General features: G+C 53.8%; 1 protein-coding gene across 4 annotated transcripts in view; it reads left to right on the plus strand.

Annotated features, from left to right (window-relative positions):
* SORL1 (sortilin related receptor 1) overlaps positions 1 to 24,396 on the plus strand; it is a 49,233-nt gene that overhangs the window by 1,646 nt on the left and 23,191 nt on the right. For all 4 annotated transcript variants that reach the window (XM_040616024.1, XM_040616025.1, XM_040616023.1 and 1 more), the window contains exons 2-18: positions 8,418 to 8,534; positions 8,860 to 8,985; positions 9,763 to 9,924; positions 11,310 to 11,377; positions 11,721 to 11,901; positions 13,992 to 14,093; positions 15,048 to 15,217; positions 15,392 to 15,584; positions 15,775 to 15,892; positions 16,432 to 16,505; positions 18,284 to 18,372; positions 18,483 to 18,661; positions 19,968 to 20,154; positions 21,235 to 21,363; positions 21,601 to 21,686; positions 23,382 to 23,554; positions 23,775 to 23,906. In XM_040616024.1, the coding sequence (XP_040471958.1) occupies positions 8,445 to 8,534; positions 8,860 to 8,985; positions 9,763 to 9,924; positions 11,310 to 11,377; positions 11,721 to 11,901; positions 13,992 to 14,093; positions 15,048 to 15,217; positions 15,392 to 15,584; positions 15,775 to 15,892; positions 16,432 to 16,505; positions 18,284 to 18,372; positions 18,483 to 18,661; positions 19,968 to 20,154; positions 21,235 to 21,363; positions 21,601 to 21,686; positions 23,382 to 23,554; positions 23,775 to 23,906 (2,259 nt within the window). In that variant the 5' untranslated portion in view covers positions 8,418 to 8,444. The remainder of the gene's footprint in view (positions 1 to 8,417; positions 8,535 to 8,859; positions 8,986 to 9,762; positions 9,925 to 11,309; positions 11,378 to 11,720; positions 11,902 to 13,991; positions 14,094 to 15,047; positions 15,218 to 15,391; positions 15,585 to 15,774; positions 15,893 to 16,431; positions 16,506 to 18,283; positions 18,373 to 18,482; positions 18,662 to 19,967; positions 20,155 to 21,234; positions 21,364 to 21,600; positions 21,687 to 23,381; positions 23,555 to 23,774; positions 23,907 to 24,396) is intronic.

The raw sequence follows: 24,396 nt of genomic DNA on the forward strand, positions 1-24,396 counted from the left end.
CTCCCAAACGCTACAGTGCTTTAAATCAGGGTCTGCTGTAATAACAGGGACAAGAGAGTGCCTGCGTGTCGTAGCCTCCATTACAGATCTGACTGCACAGGATTACTAACGCCTAGAAAGCCAGAACACTGTGCAGTGCTGTGCTCAGGGGTCTCACACACCTAGTAATCCCCATGACTCCCCTCACCCAGGTCACTGGTGCTCCAATACCAGCAGAAAATTACGCAGTCACAAAAGCAGTCCACTCGCAGGGACATCATTGTAAGGGGCAGTGCTTGGGCTGAGCATCCTAGAGCTGTGCCATCGCAGTCCCTTATCTGCGACCCATCTTGCTCCTGTGTTTGGCAGGTCGCCTGGCCATATGCTGTGCGCTGGCTCACACCCCAAAACTCCCTGCCCTTCCCTGGCTCTTGACTGCAGCCCCAACACATCCTCATGGGACAGCTTAGAGCCCAGGCTCAGCTTAGAGGTGAAAGAAAGCGCATCATGGGAGGTCAGTGCTGCCTGTTGCTGATGCGGGTGATGTTGCCAGGGGACTGGAGGGAGGGGGAGGGACACATCACGTTATCTGGAAGCAAGGAGGGGAAAGATAGTTCAAACCCTTTGTGGTTCCTTAAGAGCCAAATGCAGCTTACTCGGCACCATCTATAACAGGCTCAGAACAGTCTTGCCCTAGACTCCAAAGACAGAAGCACAGAACGTTACTTGGATTCCTCAATGATCTGGATCACCACTGCTTGCATCTTTGCTGGGCAGGCTTGTGTGTGTCACCACAGCAAAACTTTCCAGGAACCTCTAGCAAATAAGAAAAGTAGCCTAAACCCCTGTGCCTTTGGGGCTTTTCTGACTCCAAAGCACCAGCAACCAAGAGACCAAATGCATGACTCCAGAGACAGTCAGCTCAGAGACAGAGCAGGGTTTGTTGCCTTGCACAGCCCTCACCTCTACAGGACTCTTGGTGAGCGTTACAATGGACGGACTGTTAATGAAGCAGGCACTGACATGAAACAGCTTTTCTAGGGTTCCACTAACAGCAGAGAAGCATCCCCAGGGCAAGACAACTGCTGCTCACCCCCCACCCCAGGGCCAGCAGCACTCTCTGAACCCCTTGTGGCAACCACAGCACTGTGCCCTGCCCTCCTCTTCCTAGCCCCTGGGTACCGAGGCAGCGGCTCCTCTGCAGCCCACCCTCCCACCCCTCAGCAGCCTCCCTGCTCAGACTTGGACACAGGTACTCAGCTCCAGGCCTTTACATTTCCAGGGCACATCCCCACCATCCCACACAAATCCCATGCCCTCTTAGGGGAGGGCCAGCCACGAACCCCATCACCTGCAAGGTCTTTGCTTAGTGAGAGAATCAAGGAAAAGGACAGTAGGCACTTTGGATGCCTACCTGTGTGCTGGGTTGAAACGCTTTCTGTGACCATGAGGCTGGCTGTCTAGGAGTGTCATGATGTAGCTGAGCAGACAGCACAGAAAAGCACCGGGGTAGGAGGCTGGCCCCTGCCTGCCGATCCTGAGGGGTGGGGGAGAAGATCACAGTTACAGAGAGCTGGGCTGCTAATACAGGTCTAGACATACAGGTCTAACTTTTATCCGCAGATATCCCTTTCCCTTCTTTGCAAAGGGCTTATCTGAAACCTCCCCCCAAAAGCACACAATCCACAAGAAACCTTTGCCTTAAGCTGGGAGAGAAGACACCCTACCTAACTGCTGGCAGCTCCTGCAGCAGCCAACTCGCCCTCTTTGCTGTGGCTGCAAGGCCTTGAGCTTCTCCCCATACTGCTGACCTGTGCGCAGCCATTGCCTCTGCACATCCCCTGATCCGGCAGCTTGGCTGGCCCTAACAGCAGCACATCCTTTCCCCTTCCAGAGGGACCTAATTAATTGCTCTCAAGCTTCCTGTTTCCTGGTGATAACCAATCCTGCCTTTGAGGAGAGGGACCAGGTTTTCATCATTTCCAGGCCATTTACTACAAAATGACCTTTGGTAAGCCCACCTGCATGATGGTAACACTCCCTGCCCCTCTGCACTGATGAAGACCTGAGATGAACTCCTCAGCTGCTAGTGCTTGGAGTACCACATGCTGCTGCAGCCTGCGTTAGATTAAAACTGATGCTGCACCATGATGCTGCTTTGTCTTTCAGACAGAAGTTTTTCAAGACAGCTGAGGAAAATGTCTCCCATTAACATAACACCACAGCGACGATTTTGCGCAGGAGATGTTAACGTCTCTACGTCTGTGGCACAGCACACTTGCAGGGTACCAAGAAAGCAGCGGCCTCCCTGGGAGATGAGCCCCCTTCCCTCGCTAGAGCAGTGGGCGCGGAGGGGCGAGGGGCGCTCGGCCGGGGTGGGCACAGCTGTGCTTGGGCTGCGGGAGCCCTTTCCCACCGCCCTCGTGCTGTGCGCTGCATAGATGTGGGTCATGCTGGCCAGCTGCCCTGAAATACTGCTAGCACGTTGTCAAAATAGCGCCTGAGCGGGGAGGGGTGGAGCTTCTCTTCTTTTTGAGGCCATTGGCACGTCCCAGGTAGAGAGTCCACCTTAGCTCCCAACCTGCAGACTGGCAAAGAGCCCTTCTGCTTTCCGAGCGCTTTGTGGGGTAAATACCATCCGGCTGCGCGAGCGGAGACACCAGGCGCGCTGCATCGGAATTGAACCGTACTTAATTTTGACCTAGTTTGCCAGCCTGGCAGAGACCTTCCCAGATTAGGCTTTAACCTTCTGGAGGTGCACCGGGTGGCGATGGCACATCCCAGCAGAGGGCTGGCTGCAGGCTCCTGGCCCCCCCAGCCTTTTCTTCCTTCCTGGCGCTGGCAGATATCCCCCCTCCATCGCTGTGTTGCTGTGTTTGCCTGGGGCACAGACCCCCCTGCGCCTTTCCCAGCAGCCCTGGGAAGGTTCCCTGCTCCTGAGCTTGCCAGGAGAGATGGGTGTCTGGAAGCCACACACTTTCTGTTCCTGGCACCGCAGCGGCCTGGAGAGGTATTTGTGGTTTTATTCATTGTTTCCCTTTCGGCAGGTTCCTCGCGTATCCTGCTGTTGGACTAAGCAAGCGTTGCGGTGTCCCATGGGCATCACTTAAGCTTTCTGTAGCTGTAGTGACGAGCTCATGGCGCGTTTCACTGGCAGCGCTTTAGACCTTTTCTGCAGCCTTCCTCTGTGCCTTGGTTATGGGGGGAGTGACTTTCATTGGTGCTTACCCAGATTTGCAGAGGCAGCCTCGATTCCCCATCACACCCGTTCCCCCCTCCATCAGTTTAGAAAGAGAGCCCATCTTCAGGACCTCCTCATCCAGGGTCCTGCTCATTCCTGGGGTAAACAGGGCTCTTGCCTCGACCCCGGTCTTCCCCTTCCCTTGCCCTTTTCCTTTCTCCTAGGAACTACAGCTAACAGAGAGCTCTGTTGGTGGTAGCAGAGAGAAAACAGCCCTGCAAGCAGATGATTTCAGTATTAACAAAATTAACATGGGCCTGGCACTCTCTGAAATGAGTCACCCGTGTTTCATATCAATGATTTCAGACCCTGGCATTTTCAGTCCAAGCCACAAGCAGCGCTATGGCAAGCACAGATTGTATTTTAAATATCGTGGCAGGGCTGGAAACAGATGCTCGGGAGCAGAGCAGAAGGTACAGTAATGAAGCTTTAGCGGGAGCGCACGGGGAACGCAGCGTGCTGGGAATGCAGTAGCCACCCCTGACACACGACTCATCGGCGATGCCGGGCTATTGCGTCAGCCTTGCCAGGGTGCGGGGGGAGGCAGAGGAAACAGGGACGCAAAGGCTCAGCACTTGTTCGTTGGTTTCCAGCGAGCCAGAATGATGAGCCTGGTGAGAGCACCTTTCCTTTTAAAGCCCTGTGCTAACTGAGCTGCAGCTTTGCTTCTGACCCCTTTCAGCAATAACTTTGTTTAGCCCCATCCTCGTTCCCCCAGCTACTGGGTGCAAAATGTTTAGCCGATTCCACTTCTGCAAGCATCTCCTGATGGCCTTCAAGCCAAGATCTGAGCTGCCAGTGAAACTTTGATGGTTTTGGCAGCTGCTTGCAGCCACAGATTTGCTCTCCAATGCCCTCGCTTATTGAGCCATAGTAATAACCTATTAACTATTCAGAAATTTCCTAGGAACTGCATTTGTTTGTAGGCATCCCATTTTTAGTTACATAACCAGGACGGGAAAACACATAAATGATCCCTAGGAGTCTTTTTTTTTTTTTTCTGCACACCCGCAATTTTACAGTGTTGAGCCTCAGCCCCCAAGAAGCCGCGCTCCAAGCGTCACCTCCCGATTAATGGCGAGCACCCGGGCAGAGCTGTGGTCCGAGCCCTATAGCTAGCGCGTTAGTTCTTGACAGAGCATACCCGCCGACACACGCAGTGAGCTCCCAAGCCCACTCAGCACCAGGAATAACCCCTAATCGCTGTGTCCCGACACTTGTCGCTGCGCGCGGGTGCCAGGTGCTATTACCAGTCGGCAAGCGCACAATATTTCTGCTTGCAGTTTGTCACAGCTAACGGTGTGATTTCTGCACGGGGAAGTTATGCTTCCTACGCGGAGCAGCTCAGCCTTGCTGGTGGATCCAAGGCTGGGATTTGGAGTCCTCCAGTGATGGAAAGGCCTGAGATAACTGCCGTCTAGCTTGCCAGCAGCTGTACGAGTAGCTACAGCGAGGTGCCCGTGCCAGAGTCACTCATCTCCTGGCCAGCCCGCACTGCTGGAGCCCAGGGCTTTTGCTAATGCTGCAGTTTGTTATGTGTGAGGGGTGAGCCACCTCCGCCAAGCTTGGCAACCAAAATCCTGCCCCAACCTCTCAATTCGGGGCATAAGCAACGGAGTAATGCAATGGAAGGGGAACTGGCACTTGCAGGTGCTGAGCAATGCAGGACCAGGGTGCTTCCCCAGGTCCAGATGCTTAAGGAGCTTGGCACTGCTCCCAGGGCCGCTCACCAGCTGACAGTTGTCCCCTCGGTAGGCTCGGCAAGGCGGTAGAACCATCTCAGCACAACCCCACGCATCCAGACGACAACATTCTGCGTCCCAGCCCAGTCTGGGAGCACTCAGGCTCCAACTGTGCTCCTTGAGCAATGAGGCAGCTTGTACCCGCTCTGGGGCATGGTCCCACAGGACCTGGGGGACTGTCTTCTCCCCCCGTTTCTGCAAGGGATTCATTTATTGGGAGATACTGTTAACAAAAAATAAATATATGGTGCGAGCAAAGCTAGCAACATTAACTACACAAGCAGCTGCCACTACATCTTGGCTCCAGTTCTCCCCTCCTGGACTTCATTTGGCACCTTACATATTAGAAGGACAAATTAGAATTTCATGCATATTTCATATACACTTAATCACTTGGCAAAGACCAAAACACTTCCCCATTAAGTGGAATTTATGCTAAACGCTGTTTCCATTAGGCACCAGCCGTTGCCCGTTCATAGGTTAAACTGGTTCCCGAGAAAGGTTTTCCCTGTTCGGGGGGTCTGTGACAGTGGGCTCCTGCCAAACGAGCCTCATCCCAGCTAACGGGGCAGGGCGACTGGTGTCAGGCACAGCAACAGCTGCATTGCAAAGCTATTTCACAAAACCTGTCCTGGTCAATGGGCCATCAGGTGATTTTTCACCTGGGGCACAATGCAGTGCTGCTGCCTGGGACAGCAAGGACACGGGGTCCTGTTTGTTGCTCCCGAGCCGTTCGAGTCCCCACAGGGCTCCGCAGGGCCACAGCAGGGCCACACAGCTGCCAGCTGCGGTCCCTGCACGGGGAACCAGCGAGGCAAACGTGCAAGGCTCTTAAACACGAGACACCACTACACGAGCCCTTCCTGGGGGGTTAGCAGTGTAAGGCATCCTTCTGGCGGCTGCTCTTTCTTTACACCCCTTGGTAAGACATACTCTAGCAGTCTTTAGCTACTCCAGACTTTTCTGCTGAGCGCAGCCCCTAGGCACTGGGTGCTGCTGTTCCTCCCTCCCGGGGAACCAAACCTCAACTGGTGCCATTTGGCCTTTCTGTGAGCACTGCTGATGTGTAACGAGGCTCAGACCAGCCCAGACACGGTCCCCCTGGCCTTCGGGCTTTGCCAGTGCTGCCTGCTCTCGGGAGAGGTCTCCATGGCTCGCTGTCTCTTCCAGCTCATGGGAAAAAGCTGCAGAGGTTTATTGCTGAGGTTAAAGCAAGGTGCAGGTGGGAGTTCCCAGTGGTTTTTCTGGTTTTGAAGCTGTTCTAGTGTTGGATTTCAAGCAGGAAAAAAATGCCAAGCGCTACTGAAGTCGCCACAGAGGTAGCAGCCGGCCCCTCTTGGCTGAGGGGAGCTGGGGACGATGTGTGCGGGGCAGGTCTGGCACGTTGAGACTTTGGCTTTCCCTGGGGAGAGCAGGCTGGTCTCCCTCTTGAGGGGCTTTCCTGGGGAAGGGGGGCTGGGCAGGGTTGCTCGCTTCTGTCTCTGCACAACTGCAGGCTCCCCCTCGCTATCCCACCCCCCCCTCCCCCCTCCATATATCAGCAGAAGTCTGGACAGGCTAATAAAGCTAGCTGTTCGCCTGAAGCCAGCAACCTCAGCTGGGCACAGCAGGGAACCCAAAAAAGCTGCACCCAAAATAACCACCATAGATGTAGGGGGTCAGATGGAGTTATTCTGCTTTTAGAGAGGAGGGAGATTGGGGCTGGCAGTGCAGAGCTGCTCTGGGTTTCAGACCTGAGGCTGTATGTCGTCGGTCTCAGTGGGCATCAGCAATTCCTTCTTCACTGCCCTGTTTCCCTGCATCCTCAAACAGCATCGCTTCTTTTTTTTTTCCCGGCGGGTGCACGAGGCTACCACTGGCTTGCTTTGTAGCTGCTGCTGCTGCCTGACCTAAATCCCCTCTGCGTTTGCTATCCGGGCGCCATGGCATGGTGTGCCCAGTGGTTTGCCCAGTGGGGGGGTCTCTGGCTGGGCAGGTGGGGGTGCAGCTGGGGGCACCAGCCCGAGGAGCTGCTTGTTGCCTCCCTGCCAGGTTTTGTTTATTTTTTTCCCCTCGTGTGAGCCTATTGCATAACAGGGATTTGAGGGCTTCTGCTTCGCTCACCCCCCCTTCTTCCAGAATAAAGACCTTGTTTTTCCAAGCGTTTTACTGGCCGGTCACTTGCAGAGGTTAAACCAGTCCCTTACCCTTACCCTGGGCAGCGCTCCTCGCTGATCCTGGGGTCAGCGGGAGCCACAGGGTATCAGGCCTAAGAAGGGCTTAGCCCTGTATTTTTACAGCTTCCCAAGTCCGTGAGCTTAGGGGTTACCAGCCGTCAGCTGAGCCGCAGCCACAGTGGCGTGCAGGGGCTCAGGCACGCACGTCTGCTGCTGCAGCCACCAGGGCACCCATCTGTGGCCGAGCTACTTCACCCCGCTTCCCCGCGAGGCTGGCCGTCCCCTCGCGCTGGCAGCGGTCACTGCGGGCGCTGGGTTTGCCCAGAGGCTCCTGCATCTCCAGCGGCAGTGATGCTGCGATAGCTGCCCCATAGAAACCGTCCCCTCCGACCGGCGCTGCTACAGCGCTGCCAGATACAACCGCAAGTACGGAATAACGGGATCGCGTACAACGGCACGTGTTGGAAACCAGCACGTCCTTTCGGGTACAGAAGAGTCACTGTAGAAAGGTGACTCCGTTTCCCTGTGGTCCTTGGCCCAATAAGCCTGGATTTGAAATAACTTCTCAGTCCTTGGTTTTAATTTTTGATCTCCTTGTCGCTCAAATCCTATTTCTCTGAGGAAGAAAAAAGGGAAAACTAACCCCTTTAGGCACATGCATTTTGCCAACACCTTCGTGAGAGAAGCTGCTTTACCTGAGGCCGTGCTCCAACTCAGCCACCCCCCAGGGAAGCATTTTCTTTAACTGTTTGGTGGCTTGCAGTGAGTGCTTGAGTGTCTTGCTGCAGTGGCCTTGGTACAACTGACGCAGCCCTGGCTCGGTGGCACCGTCTGCGTAATCCCTGTTGCGTCGGCAGAGATTTCCAGCCTCCATCATGCAGAGCAGCTACCGGTTTACTTGGCTGTGCTTTAAATGGTGGGGGAGCTTTAAGTGAGTCTTGCTGGGGGAGGTGGGAGTGGGATGAAGGCACAGCAGTCTCAGAAAATGGTGGTGGAAAAATAAAGTCCTTAGCACACACTCGACAGCTGTGGGCCATCCTGTTGCATTTTAGCACCCCAGGCTGGAGCTGAGCTCGCCCCAGGAGTGCCTGTGAGCACACCCCAGGCCCCTCTGAGCAGCAGCAGCTCAGTGCCCCTCTGCTGTCCGCCACCTTTAACTCCTTAACTTCTGCCCCTGGTTAGAATGAGTTTCCCCAAAGTCTCTGTTTCCGAGGATGAGGGGTACAAGCAGGCGTTTGCTCTCCAGCTGTCCCTGCAGGCGAGGCTGTGGCTCAGGGTGCCTTTTCCTTGGTGTTGCAGGTCAGCCTCAACGATTCCCACAATCAGATGGTTGTTCACTGGGCCGGAGAGAAGAGCAACGTGATCGTGGCCTTGGCCAGAGACAGCCTGTCTTTGCTGGGTCCCAAAAACAGCGATGTAAGTAACGCAGCCTGGCACTGGCCCGGGCTGCCTTTGCCGCTTCTGTGCCTGGCGAGGTGGCAGCAGCTGCTGAGCTGCAGCCTGCCTTCCTCGTCTGCTGCGAAGACAAAAGAAAGGCCCGTGAGTCTGAGTTCAGAAGCACAAAAAAACCCCCCATTTAATATCCTCTGTGTTGCCCCCCCCCTCTGTGTTCGAGCCCTGAAAGGCTGGCTCGGGCAATCTGTAAGGCTTCTGCCCCTTGCAGTTTTCTGACTTCTTACCAAATCTGTCAGAAGGGAAGCCAGGGCATTGCACTTCTCACGCTGGGGCTTCTCCTTTGCAGGTTTACGTGTCTTATGACTATGGGAAGAGTTTTAAGAAGATTTCGGAAAGGTTCGGCTTCAGCGGGGGGAACAGCAGCGAGGTGGCCATTGCCCAGTTCTACCACAGCCCAGCTGACAACAAGAGGGTGAGGAGGACGCGGCACCGGCCCCAGCGGGCTTCCTCCGCCGGGCAGCGCTGCTTATCGCCGCCCACAGCGCAAACACGCGCGGCCCCCGGTGCCGGGGCAGTTATCCTGCAGTGGCGGTGCCTGTAGAGTAGAGCAGCGAGCTGCATGCCCGTCACTAGCATCATTACAGAGCTACCAAGAGAAATACTTGTTTAGGCTTTCTCTACACCAAGGTCACCTTTTTACTGACTGAAGCCCTGCTGGGGAGAGGTGACATGTCCTCGCCCTGCAGCAGCTGAAGCTGCCACTTGCTACTCCGTAGGTGTTCTCCTCTTCAAAGCCAGGCCGGGGGAACTGGGTGTGCAGTCATCCCGACCCACATCTGTGGGTCATGCTGAAAACCTGCCTTTGCACAGGGCGAGTGCTCACTTGGGCCCTTCTTCTGTAGCAGTGGGGAGGGGCAGGTCCCTCCTGCAGACAGGGACTTAAGGCTGATTTTGCATGGTCCTCTCAATTCCTAGGAGAGACCCTTGGGGCATCCCGGGGGTCCCTGGGGCAGAGGCGGGACATGCTGGGCATGCTGCTGCATCTGTACGGCTCTACAACTCGGGCGCATTGGAGCGTGGCAGGAGAGGGGACGGCTGGGGCAGGCAGATTCCTTTCCCCCAGACTTTGGCCCCCCAAAAGCCCCCCCCCGGACATGTGCCTTTGTTACTGCTAGCCTGAGCTCTGCTTTGACCTCCTGGAGGCTGACTGCCTGCTTTCTTTCTTCCTTGTCGGTCCCTCTCTTCCCAGTATATCTTCGTGGATGCCTTTGTCCCGTACCTGTGGATCACCACCGACTTCTGCAACAATATTCAGGGCTTCTCGATTCCCTTCAGAGCAGCAGACCTCCTCCTGCATGGCAGGAACCCCAACCTCCTTTTGGGCTTCGACAGGTCTCATCCTAAAAAGCAGGTGAGCACTTCTGCTCAGATGGGAGGGCCAGTGTCCTGCCTCTACCGTGCTGTGGCATCTCCCCTCGCTGTTAGGTGCCACACAGCCTTCGTGGCATGCCGAGAGCCACCCTGCCTCGTGCCAGCACCGTGTGGGTTTGTGCTTTGACTGTGCAGGGCATCTGAGCTCAGATTGCTGCATGCAGATCTGTCCCAAATTAGCCAGCACACCCCCTTCCCTACAGGTCAGCCTGGTTTCTGACCTGTGGGGCAGGGAGGATATAGTACCTGCAGGATAGTTGGCTTAAACATTTCCTCTCCCTTTTCCTTGATTTACGCTAATCCTTAATCCACACCGCTCCTGACTGCATTGATCTCCCCGACTATTGCGGTTGTAACTCGCCGCAGAGAGCTGGCAGCTGAGGCAGAGCTGACCTCTGCAGTATTTCATGTGGGCATGTGGTTTGGCTTTGGGTCTTGCATAACAAACTGCTTCTTGAAAACAAAACGCTTTTTTTCCCTTGCTGGGTAAAGATGGTAAATAGTGACAGCACATTCAGATAGACACAAGTCGCTGAAGCAAAACCTGGAGGTGAAACAACCATCCCCCAGCGTGTGAATGGGGAGAGCCAAGCAGGGACACGTGCAGTCTGTGCTGTTTTCGGTCCAGTCACAGCAGGGTGTGTGCTGGGCACTGCTGACGCCTTCCTGGGGGATGGAGCAGGCTGAGAATGGCACCTTCCCCAGAAGGGCTGCTGGACTGACTGTCAAGTCTGGAGTCTGGCCGTATCCACATACCTGCAAAGAAAGAGGCAAAAGTTGCAGCCCAGGTGCCACCAAAGTCCTTGGAAAAAAAACAGGCATGTTTTAGGGGCATGGGCCCTTCAGGGGACAGATATGCAGAGGGGCTGATGTGTCTGCAGGCTGACGTGTTTATCCCTGCTGCTTTTGTTGGTGCAATGAAAGATACTATCTCTCCCCTTGACCTTTGTCTTACTGATGCCCGCAGATCTGCAACAACTGTGTGTTGCTGTGCTTGGTGGTGTAGCGGCCTCTGAGGGGGAGACAGCTCTGCCCGGATATTTACCCTTGCTATCACACTCCACGAGTACATTATAACAAGTTATTTTTATTTCTGAGTTAATGTAAAACCAGGTGCATCAACAGACAGTGGGAAATCCTTCTGGTAGGAGACTGGTTTTTCCCTGTTTTGGTTATTCTCCTGCAGCTCGAAAGATTACTGTTGCCCCAGGCAGCTGCCCTGTAAAGCAAAGTCATCAAAGTAGTTCACAGTTTTGCAATGGATGCATGTCCATCCTGCCTTTGCTGCCTGAGGTTGGGTTTCTTAAAGGACAGGGTCTGGTTGGTTGCCCAGTCCCACTGGCATCTCTCACGTTTCTGTTGCAGCTCTGGAAATCGGATGATTTCGGCCAGACCTGGATTATGATTCAGGAACACGTGAAGTCTTTCTCTTGGTACGTATTGCACCTCTGCATTATGCCCAGCTCCTGTCTCTCACTCCTCACCCCTTGCCTTGTTTTCTGGCCTGCACAAACCAAGGACCTGGGTACCAAAGCACGCTGCAGCCCCAGCCACCTGCTCCCCTCACCCAGCAGACACCCTGCATCGTGGGGATGTGGCACGGCAGGGTAACAAGAGATAGCCACCAACACAGGCGGTCACCCAGGGGTGCTGTACTTTCCGCCTGGTTCTAGCCCGCCCACCCCATCTCCTGAAAGGGCTTCTGCTCCTTGGCACCCGCTGCCTTCTGCGTTGTGACTGCAGAGGTAACACCACCACCTTGTTTGTTTTTTCCAGGGGGGTTGAGCCCTATGATAAGCCAAATACAGTGTACGTTGAGCGGCATGAGCCTTCTGGGGCTTCGACCGTCATTCGAAGCACCGATTTCTTTCAAAGCCGAGAAAATAAAGAAATAATTCTGGAAGGCGTTGAAGACTTCCAGCTCAGGGACCAATACATGTTCGCAACAAAGTCTGTGGTAAGTATCATGTGAGCAATTCACCATCGGGGTGACGGTCGACGTGTCCGTACAGAACCACGATGGCCAGAGCGGGCAGTAGCTCCGCTTTTGGTGGAATCTGTGCCTAGAGCGTGGTAAGAGCATTTGCTAGGGTGACGTTACTCGCTGCCGTACCTTGCAGCTTTTGGATTGTCACTTTGGACCTTTGCTTGATGCGGAGGTGTCGCTCAGGATGCCTGCAGCTGCTTTCCCTGCTTGACCTCGCACCACCGTGGATGAAGCAACACCCACCGATGCTGCTCTCCCGGAGGGGCTGGCAGCGGTGGTGTTCTGCTCAGCCTGCCTTCAGGGGGCTGGGCAGAAGTAGGTCAGCCTGGGAAGTGCTGGGACCTGGGAAAAACCACAGGATGCCTGGGCAGGCGGGCAAGGCGGGGGGCGTGGGGTGGGGGAAGGGGAAACGTGGCTCAGAAGCTCGGTGGTTAGGAGGCCGCTTGTCAGAGAGGATTACCATCAAACGTGGATAAGGGCCAAGTAGCCTAGCGTGCTCCAGCTTGGAAAGAAAGCTGGATTTTCAGTTTGCTTTTTTAAGAAAAGAGGATGTGGATGAGTGAAAGCGGTCTTGTGGTCCCTCTGCAGCCAGGGCCCCCTATACTTTTTGTAGCTGTTGGCCAGTTTCAGGCAAACCTGAAAGAAAGCTAGAAAGCATCTGTGGTTTCTTGGAGGACAAGTCCTTTCTAGATGATCAGAGACACGACACCAGAGGGGTAGAGTCCTATTCCTTCTAGAATTAAGGAGCAGTTTTCTTTTTAGAAGACGCTAGCATTGCTTTCCTCCTCCGCTGCTGCTACCAAGTCTGTTTTCATGAACAGCCTTTACCATTTAGGGGGTTGCAAAACTGTGTGGGATTTCCTAGGCAGTAAGCGGTGAGCGTGTCACCTCCGGCCACCCAAGCAGCCGCAGTGGTGTGTGACGCTGGCAGGGGATGTGTTTGCGGAGCGCTTGCTGTTTCTCAGAAGTCTCTCCTGCCGGTAGCACAGCCTGCAGCTCTTGGGGCCTGTCCCCTGGGTGCTGCGCCTGCTCTGAAGCCTGCTGTGGTTTGCAGAAGATTTTATCTAGGCTTGCTGTTGGTGTTGGGTGGGACACGGAGGAGGGGTGGTCCATGTCTCTGCAGAGCCGCTGGGCCCGGAGGGCAGCAATTCTGAAAGTGTGAGGCGGGTTTTGAGTCGGGACCTTTCCATGAATGAACTCGATCTGGGGGTTCTTTGGAGTTGGTTCTGCTTCTGGAGGGCTCAGGGGTCACAGGGGTCACCATCACCCTTTCTCCTGCAGATCTAATGACTGGTGTTACACTAAACAACATTAAAAATCACCTGTATTCCGTGCTGGGGCAGAGACCAATGGGAAGCACAGAAACTAGGAGGGAGGCTGGCCTGGCTGCAAACCACAATTCAGAAGTTACGATTCAAAAGTTACGTCCCCAGGTCCGGAATCAGGCACTTGCATCAAACCCTGGCTGCAGCAGGAGCGGTGCTGGGGAGAGGACAGGCTGTGTGGCAGAGCCACCCAGGACACTGACTTCTGCTCCTTTCTGTGGGAGGCACACTTGCTTAGTGATACAGAGCCTGGGAAAATCAGGCCGCTTATTTTTGGAACCTGAATCTGGGTTTAGGTTCTTACCATTGGCATCCCATATGAAATAGGTTGCCCCCAGCTTTTTACCTTTTTGGCTCCACCTTGGTGCCTTTCATCTTGTGCAAATTGTTAAAAATAGGGAGGAAAGAACAGACGGCTGTGCAGAAAGGGGAGGAATTAAAACCAACCCCCTTACCTCCACCCGACTGGCAAGAAAGGGCAGTTTGTCTACTTGCTGAGCTCTGGCTGTGGCAATGCAAACCAGTAGCGGGGGGCAATGCAAACCAGTAGCGGGGGGCAGTGCTCCCCAGTGTCGGTCCTGGGCAGCTGCCACACTCTGCCCATGTGCAGGGAGGGTGAAGTCCTGGGCGTGCGGTTTGTGCGTGTGCCCCAGTCTGCCTTTCTGCTGCTGCTGGGGACGAGGGTGATTTCGAGGGTGAGAGCTGCTTCTGACACATCCTTCTGCTCTGCCACAGCATTTGCAAGGCAGCTCACAGCCGCCTTCGGTCCAGCTCTGGGTTTCCTTCAACCGCAAGCCGATGCGTGTGGCACAGTTTGTAACCAAGCATCCGATTAAGGTAAGTGGTGCTTTCCGAGAAGACCTCCTCTCTCCCTCCTTTGCCAAGGAGGCCCCCAGATGTCAACAGCAGTTCTCTGCGTTCCACCAGATGCTGCAGGAGCTGGAGCTGGGAAGGGACCTCATATGACCCTGCTCACAGGGGTTTGGCTAAGCAAAAGCTCATGTTAGGATGATCTTGTGGTTTATGTGATGGTACTTGATTCTAGTGGTTCATGGCACTGGAGAAATACTGGGAGCACTGTGCAGGGCCAGCACCGTCCTGGGCGCGAGGCTGTTTGGAAAGAGACGGTCGCTGACTTCCTCCAGCACTGGTGATGGAGGCTGGCAGCAAAGCCCAGACAGCCAGAGGGGGGGCTGGTCTTGGTGCTTTGGCTCTGCTTTTGGGCACCTTCCCTCTTCCCGTGGTGTGGGGTGTTCGGTCACTGGGCACGCGCTGCCCCCACCGGCATGGCCCGGAGCACCCCTCTTCTCTGCAGGCAGAGGAAGCCCAGGGGCACAGCCAGGGTTTGCAAAGGTTCTGTGGTCTGTGAACCTGATGTGATGAGGTGTCCCTGGGCTGGTGGGGACGGAGGAGAGCACAAGAAGTACCTTCAGCGTTTGGCAGAGCAGCAGGGTGTGCTCCCGGCTGCGAGATGCCCCTGGCCTCGGTGGGGTCCAGGCACAGAGAGCTCTGGCACCGACGGGGCTTGGCACCCAGCGCTGCTTCTGGGCGGCTCTGCCAGTGGGTTCTGCAGCGTGGAGGGTGGAGGATGGTGATTGCTGCAGGAGAAACACAAAAGAAAAAGCAAAGGGAAGATACTTTCTTGCCAAGTGGAAAAAAATAAATACAAATGGATGGAGGGAAGAATAACTTTCAGCTAGCTAAGGGGAAACACTAAACCAGCCTGTACATAAACCGCGCTTGTATGCCCACACGTGCAAAGCCAGCTCACCTGTCATTTACCTCCCAAAGGAATATTATGTTGCTGATGCCTCGGAGGACCAAGTGTTTGTGTGTGTCAGCCACGATAACAACCGTACCAACCTCTACATATCGGAGGCAGAAGGCCTGAAGTTCTCCCTGTCTTTAGAAAATGTGCTCTACTACAGCCCGGGAGGAGCTGGAAGTGACACCTTGGTCAGGTAGCGTGGGATGTGCTTAGTCAGCTGTGGTAAATGAGTACATCAGCTGAGGTCTTTGTAGATTTTGCTTACTTTTGATTTGATCAGAGCATTGCCCTGACCCCCAGCCTTGACAGTTCCCCACTCCCCAGACCCAGTGAGGCTGCGATTCATGGATCCCACCTTTGCTTACAGGTATTTTGCCAACGAGCCCTTTGCAGACTTCCACCGTGTCGAAGGTGTGCAGGGTGTCTACATCGCCACCCTGATCAACGGCTCCTTCAGCGAGGAGAACATGCACTCCGTCATCACCTTTGACAAGGGGGGCACCTGGGAGCTGCTGCAGCCCCCGGCGCAGACGCAGTACGGGGAGCAGATAGACTGTGAGGTAGCACGGGCTGGGGAGGGGCAGGGGTGCGAGCATGGCAGAAGGCCCCCACAAAAGAGGCTGAAATGGCAATCCCACCGTGAGGGAGTCCCTCCTTGTCTTTCCAAGCGGAGGGGGCTGGACTAGGTGGGACGAGGGCACGGGTCAGTACAGGGTAGAGGGTTAATGCCACTGTGCTTTTCTTTTCCAGTTTTCTCAGGGCTGCTCTCTCCACCTGGCCCAGCGCCTGAGCCAGCTGCTTAATTTCCAGCTGCGCAGGATGCCCATTCTCTCCAAGGAGTCAGCGCCGGGGCTGATCATCGCCACTGGTACCGCTTTCCTTGCTGCAGCTGTGCGGGGGCTTGGGCGTGTTGTTGTCAGGTCATGAGGAACTTGGCAGCGCCTGGCTTGTCTGTGCAGGTTACAAAAATGCACTTCAGTGGTGCATTTTGCAGGTTTTCCCTTTCTCTGTTGCAGTCCCCGTACAGTAGTTATAACATGTATGTTTTACTGCAGCATGGTGGTGTGAGGAACCTTGCCTGCTTTATTCTCATCCTCTTTCCTGCCACTATCCCTGTGAAGGGTTTCTTGAACATACAGAAGCTCCTGTTTGTCTCACTCTTTCACTGAAGAAAACACACGTTTTGTTTGATCGTGTTTACAGCCATAGGTCTTTCTCCAGCTGCTTTTAAAACCTGTGCTAGTCTTTAAAATACTTGCTTTTGAAGGGATTAGTTCATAGTGTGGAAGATCGGCTGCCCAATTGTTGTCATTTTGCTCACAGATAAAAATAGTTTAGAATCTCTGGCTTCATTTTAAGCAATAGCTTTGCATTCCTCAGGAAGAATGATTTCTCCTGTTCTCCTAGGCTCCGTTGGCAAGAACATGGCAAGGAAAACCAATGTCTATGTCTCGAGCAGTGCTGGAGCAAGGTGGAGAGAGGTAAGGCCACCCTTTTCCGTGCCAGCTCAGACAAGGTGATGGAGGAGCAGGTAGGGACGTTGGCAGCAATACAGATAAGTGACGTGCAACTCTTGGGCACTAAAACTGACCTCCACATTGACGTCCAAGAGCTGTAGCTGGAAGGTGCTGAATGTCCCTTGAGACCAAGACAAAAAGGTCTTTAGATGAAGGACTAGGCGTGGGTTAACATTGGAGGAGAACCTCCTGGGCCTCTTGGTGAAGGTGGTGGGTTCAAATGCAGGGGAGCTCTCTCCTCTGTTCTTTTGGGCTGGCAGGACTTGCCCTCAGCATGGGTCATCTGGCCCCTTTTATACAGGACTGACAGCTGGGACCTTGTATGTGAGAGTGTCTGGAGAGGCTCTGGCACCTTCCAGAAAAATGGGATGCTGCCCTCGGTTTATGGGGAGTTTGATGCTGTTTACTAAGTGGGTGCTCTGGTCTGTGGCAGTATTTGTAGTCTGCCTGTGCATTCTGCAGCCAGTGTAATGTGGTATTTCAACATCTGCAAGCTATTTACTCCTGTGAATTAAGTGGCCTCCTTTTCCTCCCGTAAATGCTGCGTGGTCTGGGTTATGGTCTGGGCAGCTGTGGCAGCAGGGGGGGCATGCCACAGGTGTGGCTGCTGCCAAAGCCGACCATGGTTCAGAGGCCAGCCCTGGCTGGGAGCTGGTGCCTCCAAAATTCATCTGGGGAGCGGCTGTGGAGACCTGTTTCTCCCTGCAGGAGCCTTGTGGCAAGACAGGGATGCTCATGGCCGGGGAAGCTATTTGAAAGCCGAGACTTTCAGGTGCCGACCTCCCCTGGCTCGCAGGCAGGTTTGCATTGGAGTGCAATTAAAACATGCCGAGGAAGCTTTGACCCACAGTTAATGCTGAGCTCCTGACTGGTTTGGGCCCTTTGTATCGCAAGCAGAGGTGCAGAATGACCCAGCAGTGTCATTCCCCAGCTGAGCAGCAGTAACACAACTCCTTCCTCAGCTTTGGCAAGCAGCAGGCTGGAAGGCTTGTTGCTCTCCAGATCACTGGTATGATTTCACAGCACAGAAATGAAAGAAACAATACGTTCAGTGCCCTGTGTAAGAACTCCCCGGGTGTGTTAGGCATGTCCCCCAAGCAGTCAGGCACATCCATGCTTCCAGTTCTCATCTTGAGCTGTGCCGGGCTCCCCAGATAGGAAAGCAAAGGTGATTTTGTGTTGGTGGTCACTGAGCAGAGCTGGAGGTGAGGATGAAGTACAACTTTCTTTCTGTGGGATGGATGCATGAACTGTCTTGGGGGCTTGTTTCTGCACTCCGTGGCCCTGCTTCAATTTAAGCATTCAAAAAACCTTACAGCACAAGAACTAATACTTACCTGCAGTCCCAGGAAGGCGGTGAGTCCCTGCCGAGCCTTGAAAAAGCCTTGCAGACATGACAAAGAGCTGGAGGCTGAGAGGGGGAGCAATGGCCTCTAGTTTCATGTAACGGAACTTTTTCCATTGATTCTTTCCCTGCACGTGGCGTGGGAGGAGCAGAGTCCAGAGCACGGTGCTGCTCTTAAACACAGCTATACATTTAGGGAAATTGGGCTGGCTGTGCTGGTCTACAGCTGCTGGCCCATAAACACTTGAATCTCTGGTGCCTCCAGATCCTTGGCTTGGCCCAGGCAAACCAAAACATTAGCTTGGGTCAAACAGCATTTCTGACAAAGCACATATTCCAGCCAAGCTTTTCCCTTTCAGCACGGCTCTGATGCATCTCGGCACTGTTTCTCTTCCAGGCGCTGTCTGGGCCCCACTATTACACTTGGGGTGACCATGGTGGCATTCTTGTGGCCATTGCGCAAGGCACTGAGACCGACCAGCTCAAGTGAGTGGCAGGGCAGGGGGATCGCCTCTGGTGCTTGGGCTGGGGCCAGGAGAGCGCCCTGTGGTGGGCAGGACCTGCCCCTGGCAGCTCTCCCAATCTTCCTTCTCCAGGTACAGCACAAATGAAGGAGAAACCTGGAAAATATTCACTTTCTCAGAGAAACCGGTGTTTGTGTACGGCCTGCTTACCGAGCCTGGCGAGAAAAGCACCATATTCACCATCTTCGGCTCATACAAAGAGAATGGCCACAGCTGGCTGATACTGCAGATCAACACCACAGACGTGCTGGGTAAGGGGACAGGTGACAGAGCCATCGCTGACGCTGGTTGTGCAGGTGGGACAGCTTTGCGGGTTGTGCACGCTGTAACAGACAGTCCCCACGCTGTGCAGCCTGCCCCTAGCACCCCTGTGGGTGCAAGGGAGATCTTCACTTACCCTCTTGGGGGGACTGAGAGTGAGGAGGGAGGTTTTCAGAAGCCCAAAGTGACCTAGAGCCCTCAGGCTGTGAACCAAACTATTTAGTCATCTAAGGCTCTGAGATTCCCTCTGACAGGCACCGCAAGCTGGGTGCCTAAATACAAACTGGGTGTAGAAATACCTTTGTTGCTGTTGCCCTCTATCCTGTTTTCCGGAAAAGACCCCAGAGAGATGCCCTCAAGTCCCATAGGCAGCCAGCTGACCCCGCTGTCCCAGCTGTCCCGCAGGGGCTGTGGGAGAGAGGGCATCTCCTGCGGGGGCTGTGGTACAGGGTGCCCTGTCCCGCTGCCAAAGGCTCTAGGGCCCCCTGCACTCTCCCCGTATCCCTTTCCTCCTCACTGAGGAATTTGTTGAAAAGGGGAAAAAAAAAAATCCTTCTGAAGGCTTGTGCCTATGAATGTTTTATAACCCGTTTCAACTTTGATTGCAAGGCAGCATTTTAATCAAAGAGCAGTTAAACCCAGCAGAGGAATTTGCTTGACTAAAATTTATAACTGATTCCCTTGACATTTTGTTAGAAATGTTTGGTAACCAGAACAACTTCATTTAAATGAGGCATCGCAAATTCACTGTCACCACGACCGAGCTGCTTGTTGCCGCCCGTCACCAAGTGCTGCTGCATGCTCTGAGCTGACGTGCTTTCTGCTTTGCCTTTTCTTTTGGGCCGGGGCTAGAGCCGTGTAGTGGGGGGGAAAACTGCTCGTTTCATGCCCAGGAGGGTGACGGGAAGGAAGCAGCAGTGGGTGTCCGCGTGGTGGACGGCTGGGTGCCCGTGCGCCCTGCACTTGCTGCAGGTATCCTGGGCCTTGATGCCACAACAAGGAAGAAGCCGAGGTTCGTGCGGCCTCCTCAGAGGCTGGGCTGGCTGCTCTCAGCCCGCAGCTTCCCCTGGGAGGCCTTTCGCACCTCCTCTGAGAGCAAGGCTCTCTCCGTCCCCACAGTCCCTGGAGCACAGTGTGGTGCTGGTGCAGGACACGGTACCGTGTTTTGCACATCCCTGCTGGGCACGCGTCGACAGCGGTGACCGAGGGGAACCTGCCGCTCTTGCTTCCAAACCCTTGGTCTGGGGTGCCACAAGGACCGTGCCTTTCTTTACCCCAACCTGTTGCTTCTCTTAGGGGTCCCTTGCACAGAGAATGACTACAAACTGTGGTCACCCTCCGACGAGCGAGGCAATGAATGCTTACTGGGGCATAAAACTGTTTTCAAAAGGAGGACTCCTCATGCGACCTGTTTCAATGGTGAAGACTTTGACAGGCCTGTCATGGTCTCCAACTGCTCGTGTACAAGGGAAGACTTTGAATGGTAAATACCAATTAAATTCTCTTAGTCTGGACTGTAAGTCTGAGATAAATATCTGTGACCAATCGCTCAGAGTGAACAAACATCCAATTTACTTAGCTCTGTGTATCGCTGCTTGATTTTATAGCAGAGAGGAAACTAAATAGACTGAAAACATCCTTTCATTAATAACAGGGCATGAGACTTAATTAATGTCTTTAGAGCCTTTCGGGAGCCTCTGAAAGGTTCCATAGAAGAGGGAAGTATTGTTAATCCATCACCTTCTTTCAAATGATGGCGGACACTTTCCCATCACATACAGAGATCCTCTACTGAAAAGCTTAGTGACCCTTTGGCCACAGGGATGCAGCTGGCCCTGCTGTATCATTTCATCTGCAATCTGCACATTACTGACACCGCACAACTCTCAGGATTAGGAAACGCGCTCTGGCAATCTGATGCAAAGATTTGGGGTTAGAAAGTGAACGACTTTTCAGGGACTGGACTTTCAGCAGAGCTCATGGCCAGTCTGCTCAAGTGCCCGGTACACACAGTTAAGGACAGGCGTCCCAGACCTGCCTCTCTGATGCAGAGACTTGGGTCTGGCTCGTTGTGAACAGGCTGAGGATAGTGCTGGTGGGATTTGATTCTTGCCTCAGAATCGCAGCCCTGGGCTCCCTACAAAATCAGTTTGACATAGCCTCTTCCACAGTGTTTTCCAAAGAGCAGACACATTGTAACTCCTATTTTACCAGCAGGAAGAGCCAAGAGACACACCAGTGACCTAACCCAGTTAGCTGGAGAGCTGGGGCTTGCAGCCAGATTTTCAAGGCGCACTGGCTCAGCTGTGCGCTGCTGCCTTACCTACCCTAGTCTGCTTGGCCACTGGCAAGCTTATTTGGAAAATGTTCTTGAAACGTCCTGGAGACAGAAGCTGCCTGGCTGTAAGATATTATTATGCAGCTAAATACTGATAATGAATGGTCTTCTGACATTCTTTGGGTTCTTAAAACTTCTATGCAAAAATAGAACAGAGTAGTAGTATATAGCATGGCTGTCTTTTTTCCTTCTTCCCCGTCCCTCATTACATCTTTCTTCTTGCAGTGATTTTGGCTTTAAACTGAGTGACGACTTATCGTTAGAAGTTTGCGTTCCTGACCCTGAATTTGCTGGGAAACCGTACGACCCGCCGGTCCCTTGTCCTGTTGGCTCAACTTACAAGAAGACTCGAGGGTACGTGTTGTACTTGGGAGGGGAACCTGGTTTTCCACATGCTGGGATTTATCCTATTGGTGATTAAAAAAACCCCAAACAACCACAAAACCCCCTCACAAACACTCCTTGAGTGGCAGTAAACAAATTGCATGTTTGGACATCCATTGTAACTAGGCACTGCTGCTTATTCTGGCTGAGCATGATGGCATGTTAACAGTTTCCATGAAATAAACTGCCTGCCTGTCTATGTTGCAGCTACCGAAAGATCTCTGGGGACACTTGTACAGGTGGAGACATCGAGTCACGTCTCGAAGGGGAGCTGGTACCGTGCCCTCTAGCTGGTGAGTATGTACAGGACTGCTTTGGGCACAAGGGCTTCATTCATAAAGCCTTTGGCTGATGTCTAAGGAACCATGCACAAATTCCCAGAGGGCTCTCAGACAAAACCTATGACAGAAGAGCTGAAGTGCCTCAGTGGGTTACAAATCAATCCTCTCCTGTCCTGTCCAGGGACCAGAGAGCCTCTGAGCGACCTGCGCAGGAGCAGCTTCAGCCTGCTCTGCTGCTGAAGGCACAGGAGGCTGAAGCCCTCAGAGCAGGCTGTGGGCAGGAGCCCTCTTATCCCAGTCACATCCTTGCTGCAGCTGGCTTGAACCCAAGCAGAAAGACAGGAGTTAGCTCAAAGATACCCTCATCCTGCAGAAACCCTTGGGAAGGTACCACCCTGAGACAGGCCACTGTATGCAGCTGAACGATGGCTGTCTGGGGCAGGACCAGGGCAGAGGCTGCCCTTTAGTTCTCACACCCGTACCCGCCAGCTTCGCCTCTGTCCTTATTTTCTCCTCTCAAATGTATGAGGCATTGGAACGGTCTTGTTCCCCTGTACTGCCAAAGTTATTTGCATTCTGCTTATTACAGATTTAATTTAATTTGCCGTCATGAGCTGCGTGATTAGCATGCTGCTGCACAGCAGCTCAGGAGCGAGCCTGAGACAGGGACGTGGCTCATGCAAGGGACAGGGTGGCTGCGCCGGTGCTGCAGGCAGGGCAGCCCTGGGCTGTGGCTGAGCAGAGCCACGGGGCCACAGAGCAGCCAGACCAGCCAGCGTGAGATTTCTCTGCACTATCCTAAGATTTTTTAGGGTGCAAAAGATATTCCAGGTGCAAAAGGGCTCATCAGGTCCCTGGGGAAGCGTTCCCTCTGCTGGGATTCGTGCCAATGCTGTGCTTAGTTTTCCTCGTCGTTCAGAGCCCGAGACGTTATTCACCCCTCTGAACCCTCTTGAGCTATTTGGAGAATTGTGTTAGTCATGCCGAGAAGGACCCTGCCTGCCTGAAAAATAAACCTGCAGTCCCCGCCGGGCTGGGCTTTGAAGTGCCGTGTTCCCAGAGTGTTTGCTGATCGTCTTCAGATATGTGTTGGCTTGCACCATGGTAACGCTTTCATGTACAGTATCTGTTTCGTATCTCTGCATAATCTCGTTAGGGATGCACAGCCAGAGTTACTTACTGACATTACACTTACTCATTAATAGCATTATTGGACTTCACCAGCAGTGTGCTAATGCCCAGGAGACTTTGTCCTGGACCAGGATCCCATCACGCTGGATTTGACACAATTCAGAAACAAAACCCACTCTGGGATATTCACTGCAGTGCCAGCGTCCCCTAGGACTCGCAGATTTACATCATTCCCACCTATTTGATGAGATTTTTGAGGAACAGGAGATCAGTATTTTATTTCTAATTGGTGGCATGCTAATCCGGGAAAGGGTCACGACAGATTTTGCCATCCTTGCCCCCTCCTTCAGCCCCCACTGTGTTCCTGGGCACGAGTGCGCTCAGGACCCACATAAAGCTATTAGCGTGTTCTCATTAACCTAATCCCGCCGAGACAAAGGGCCTTTGCCTCCCTTATGCTGAGGTGCTAAAACGTGCAGTCAGGGGTAAGAAAAAATACCCGGTATTTTCTTTTTGTCCCTTGAGTAGCCTAAACTGGCCAGAAGTGTCTAAATAAGGCTCTCCCTGTTCTTGCAGAGGAGAATGAGTTCATTCTCTACGCCACCCGCTACTCCATCCACCGCTATGACCTCGCCTCTGGCGTCAGTGAGGAGCTGCCCCTGGCTGGGCTGCGAGGGGCGGTCGCCCTGGACTTCGACTATGACCACAACTGCTTGTACTGGGCTGATGTCACTCTGGACATTATACAGGTGAGCCAGGGAGTGGAGATGCTGCTGCAGCCCCGGCTGCCCGTGTCATCGCCTCCGTGCACCGCGGGCAGGTGGTGCACATACATACACCCTGAAAACCAAATGTTTGTCTTGGGTGCTCCTTCCCTCCGAGCTACGGCTTGCCTCGCACACCTGACTGTGCTCTCCTTGAGCCTGTGGAAATTCCTCATCTTTTATTCTGATTTTTTTCCCCCCGCAGCGTCTTTGTCTCAACGGGAGCTCTGGGCAAGAAATAATCATAAGTACTGGGCTGGAGACAGTGGAAGCTTTGGCCTTTGAACCACTCAGTCGGTTGCTGTACTGGGTCAATGCCGGGATTCCCAAAATTGAGGTACAGCTACGCCGACCCATGCTAAAAAGAGGTGATTGTGTTGGTGCATCCTTGAGGCTGGGCCCTGAGCTGGGTGCTGCCCTGAAGTCTCACGGCGGGGGGGGGCATTACTGCACACTGACCCTTGTCCCACGTGCCACTTTATTGGATCTAAGTGCAAACAGGATACGGTACCATGCAGCCCTGTGTACTTAAACCGGGGTCGGTCTGTGAGACTGAATTGCGCAGCAGAAATCGGGGGGGGTGGTGGTGGAAAGCAACGTCCTCGTGCAGCACATGCAGCCAGCACAGGGTACAGACAGAGCACTGCAGCAGCCGGCTGCTCGCTCAGTCACACAGAAATGTCAATACCTACACCAGTCCATCCTCTTTTATCACCTGCCTCACTGTAACCGCTCCCTCTGCCCATGGAAGCTGTTCTATGAGGGAGCAGTAATTACCGGCCACAGATTTTACCCAACTTTAACCAGTGCAGTTGCCCACAGTAAAT

Source organism: Falco naumanni, chromosome 16, assembly GCF_017639655.2.
Source record: "Falco naumanni isolate bFalNau1 chromosome 16, bFalNau1.pat, whole genome shotgun sequence".
Classification (NCBI taxonomy): Eukaryota; Metazoa; Chordata; class Aves; order Falconiformes; family Falconidae; genus Falco; species Falco naumanni.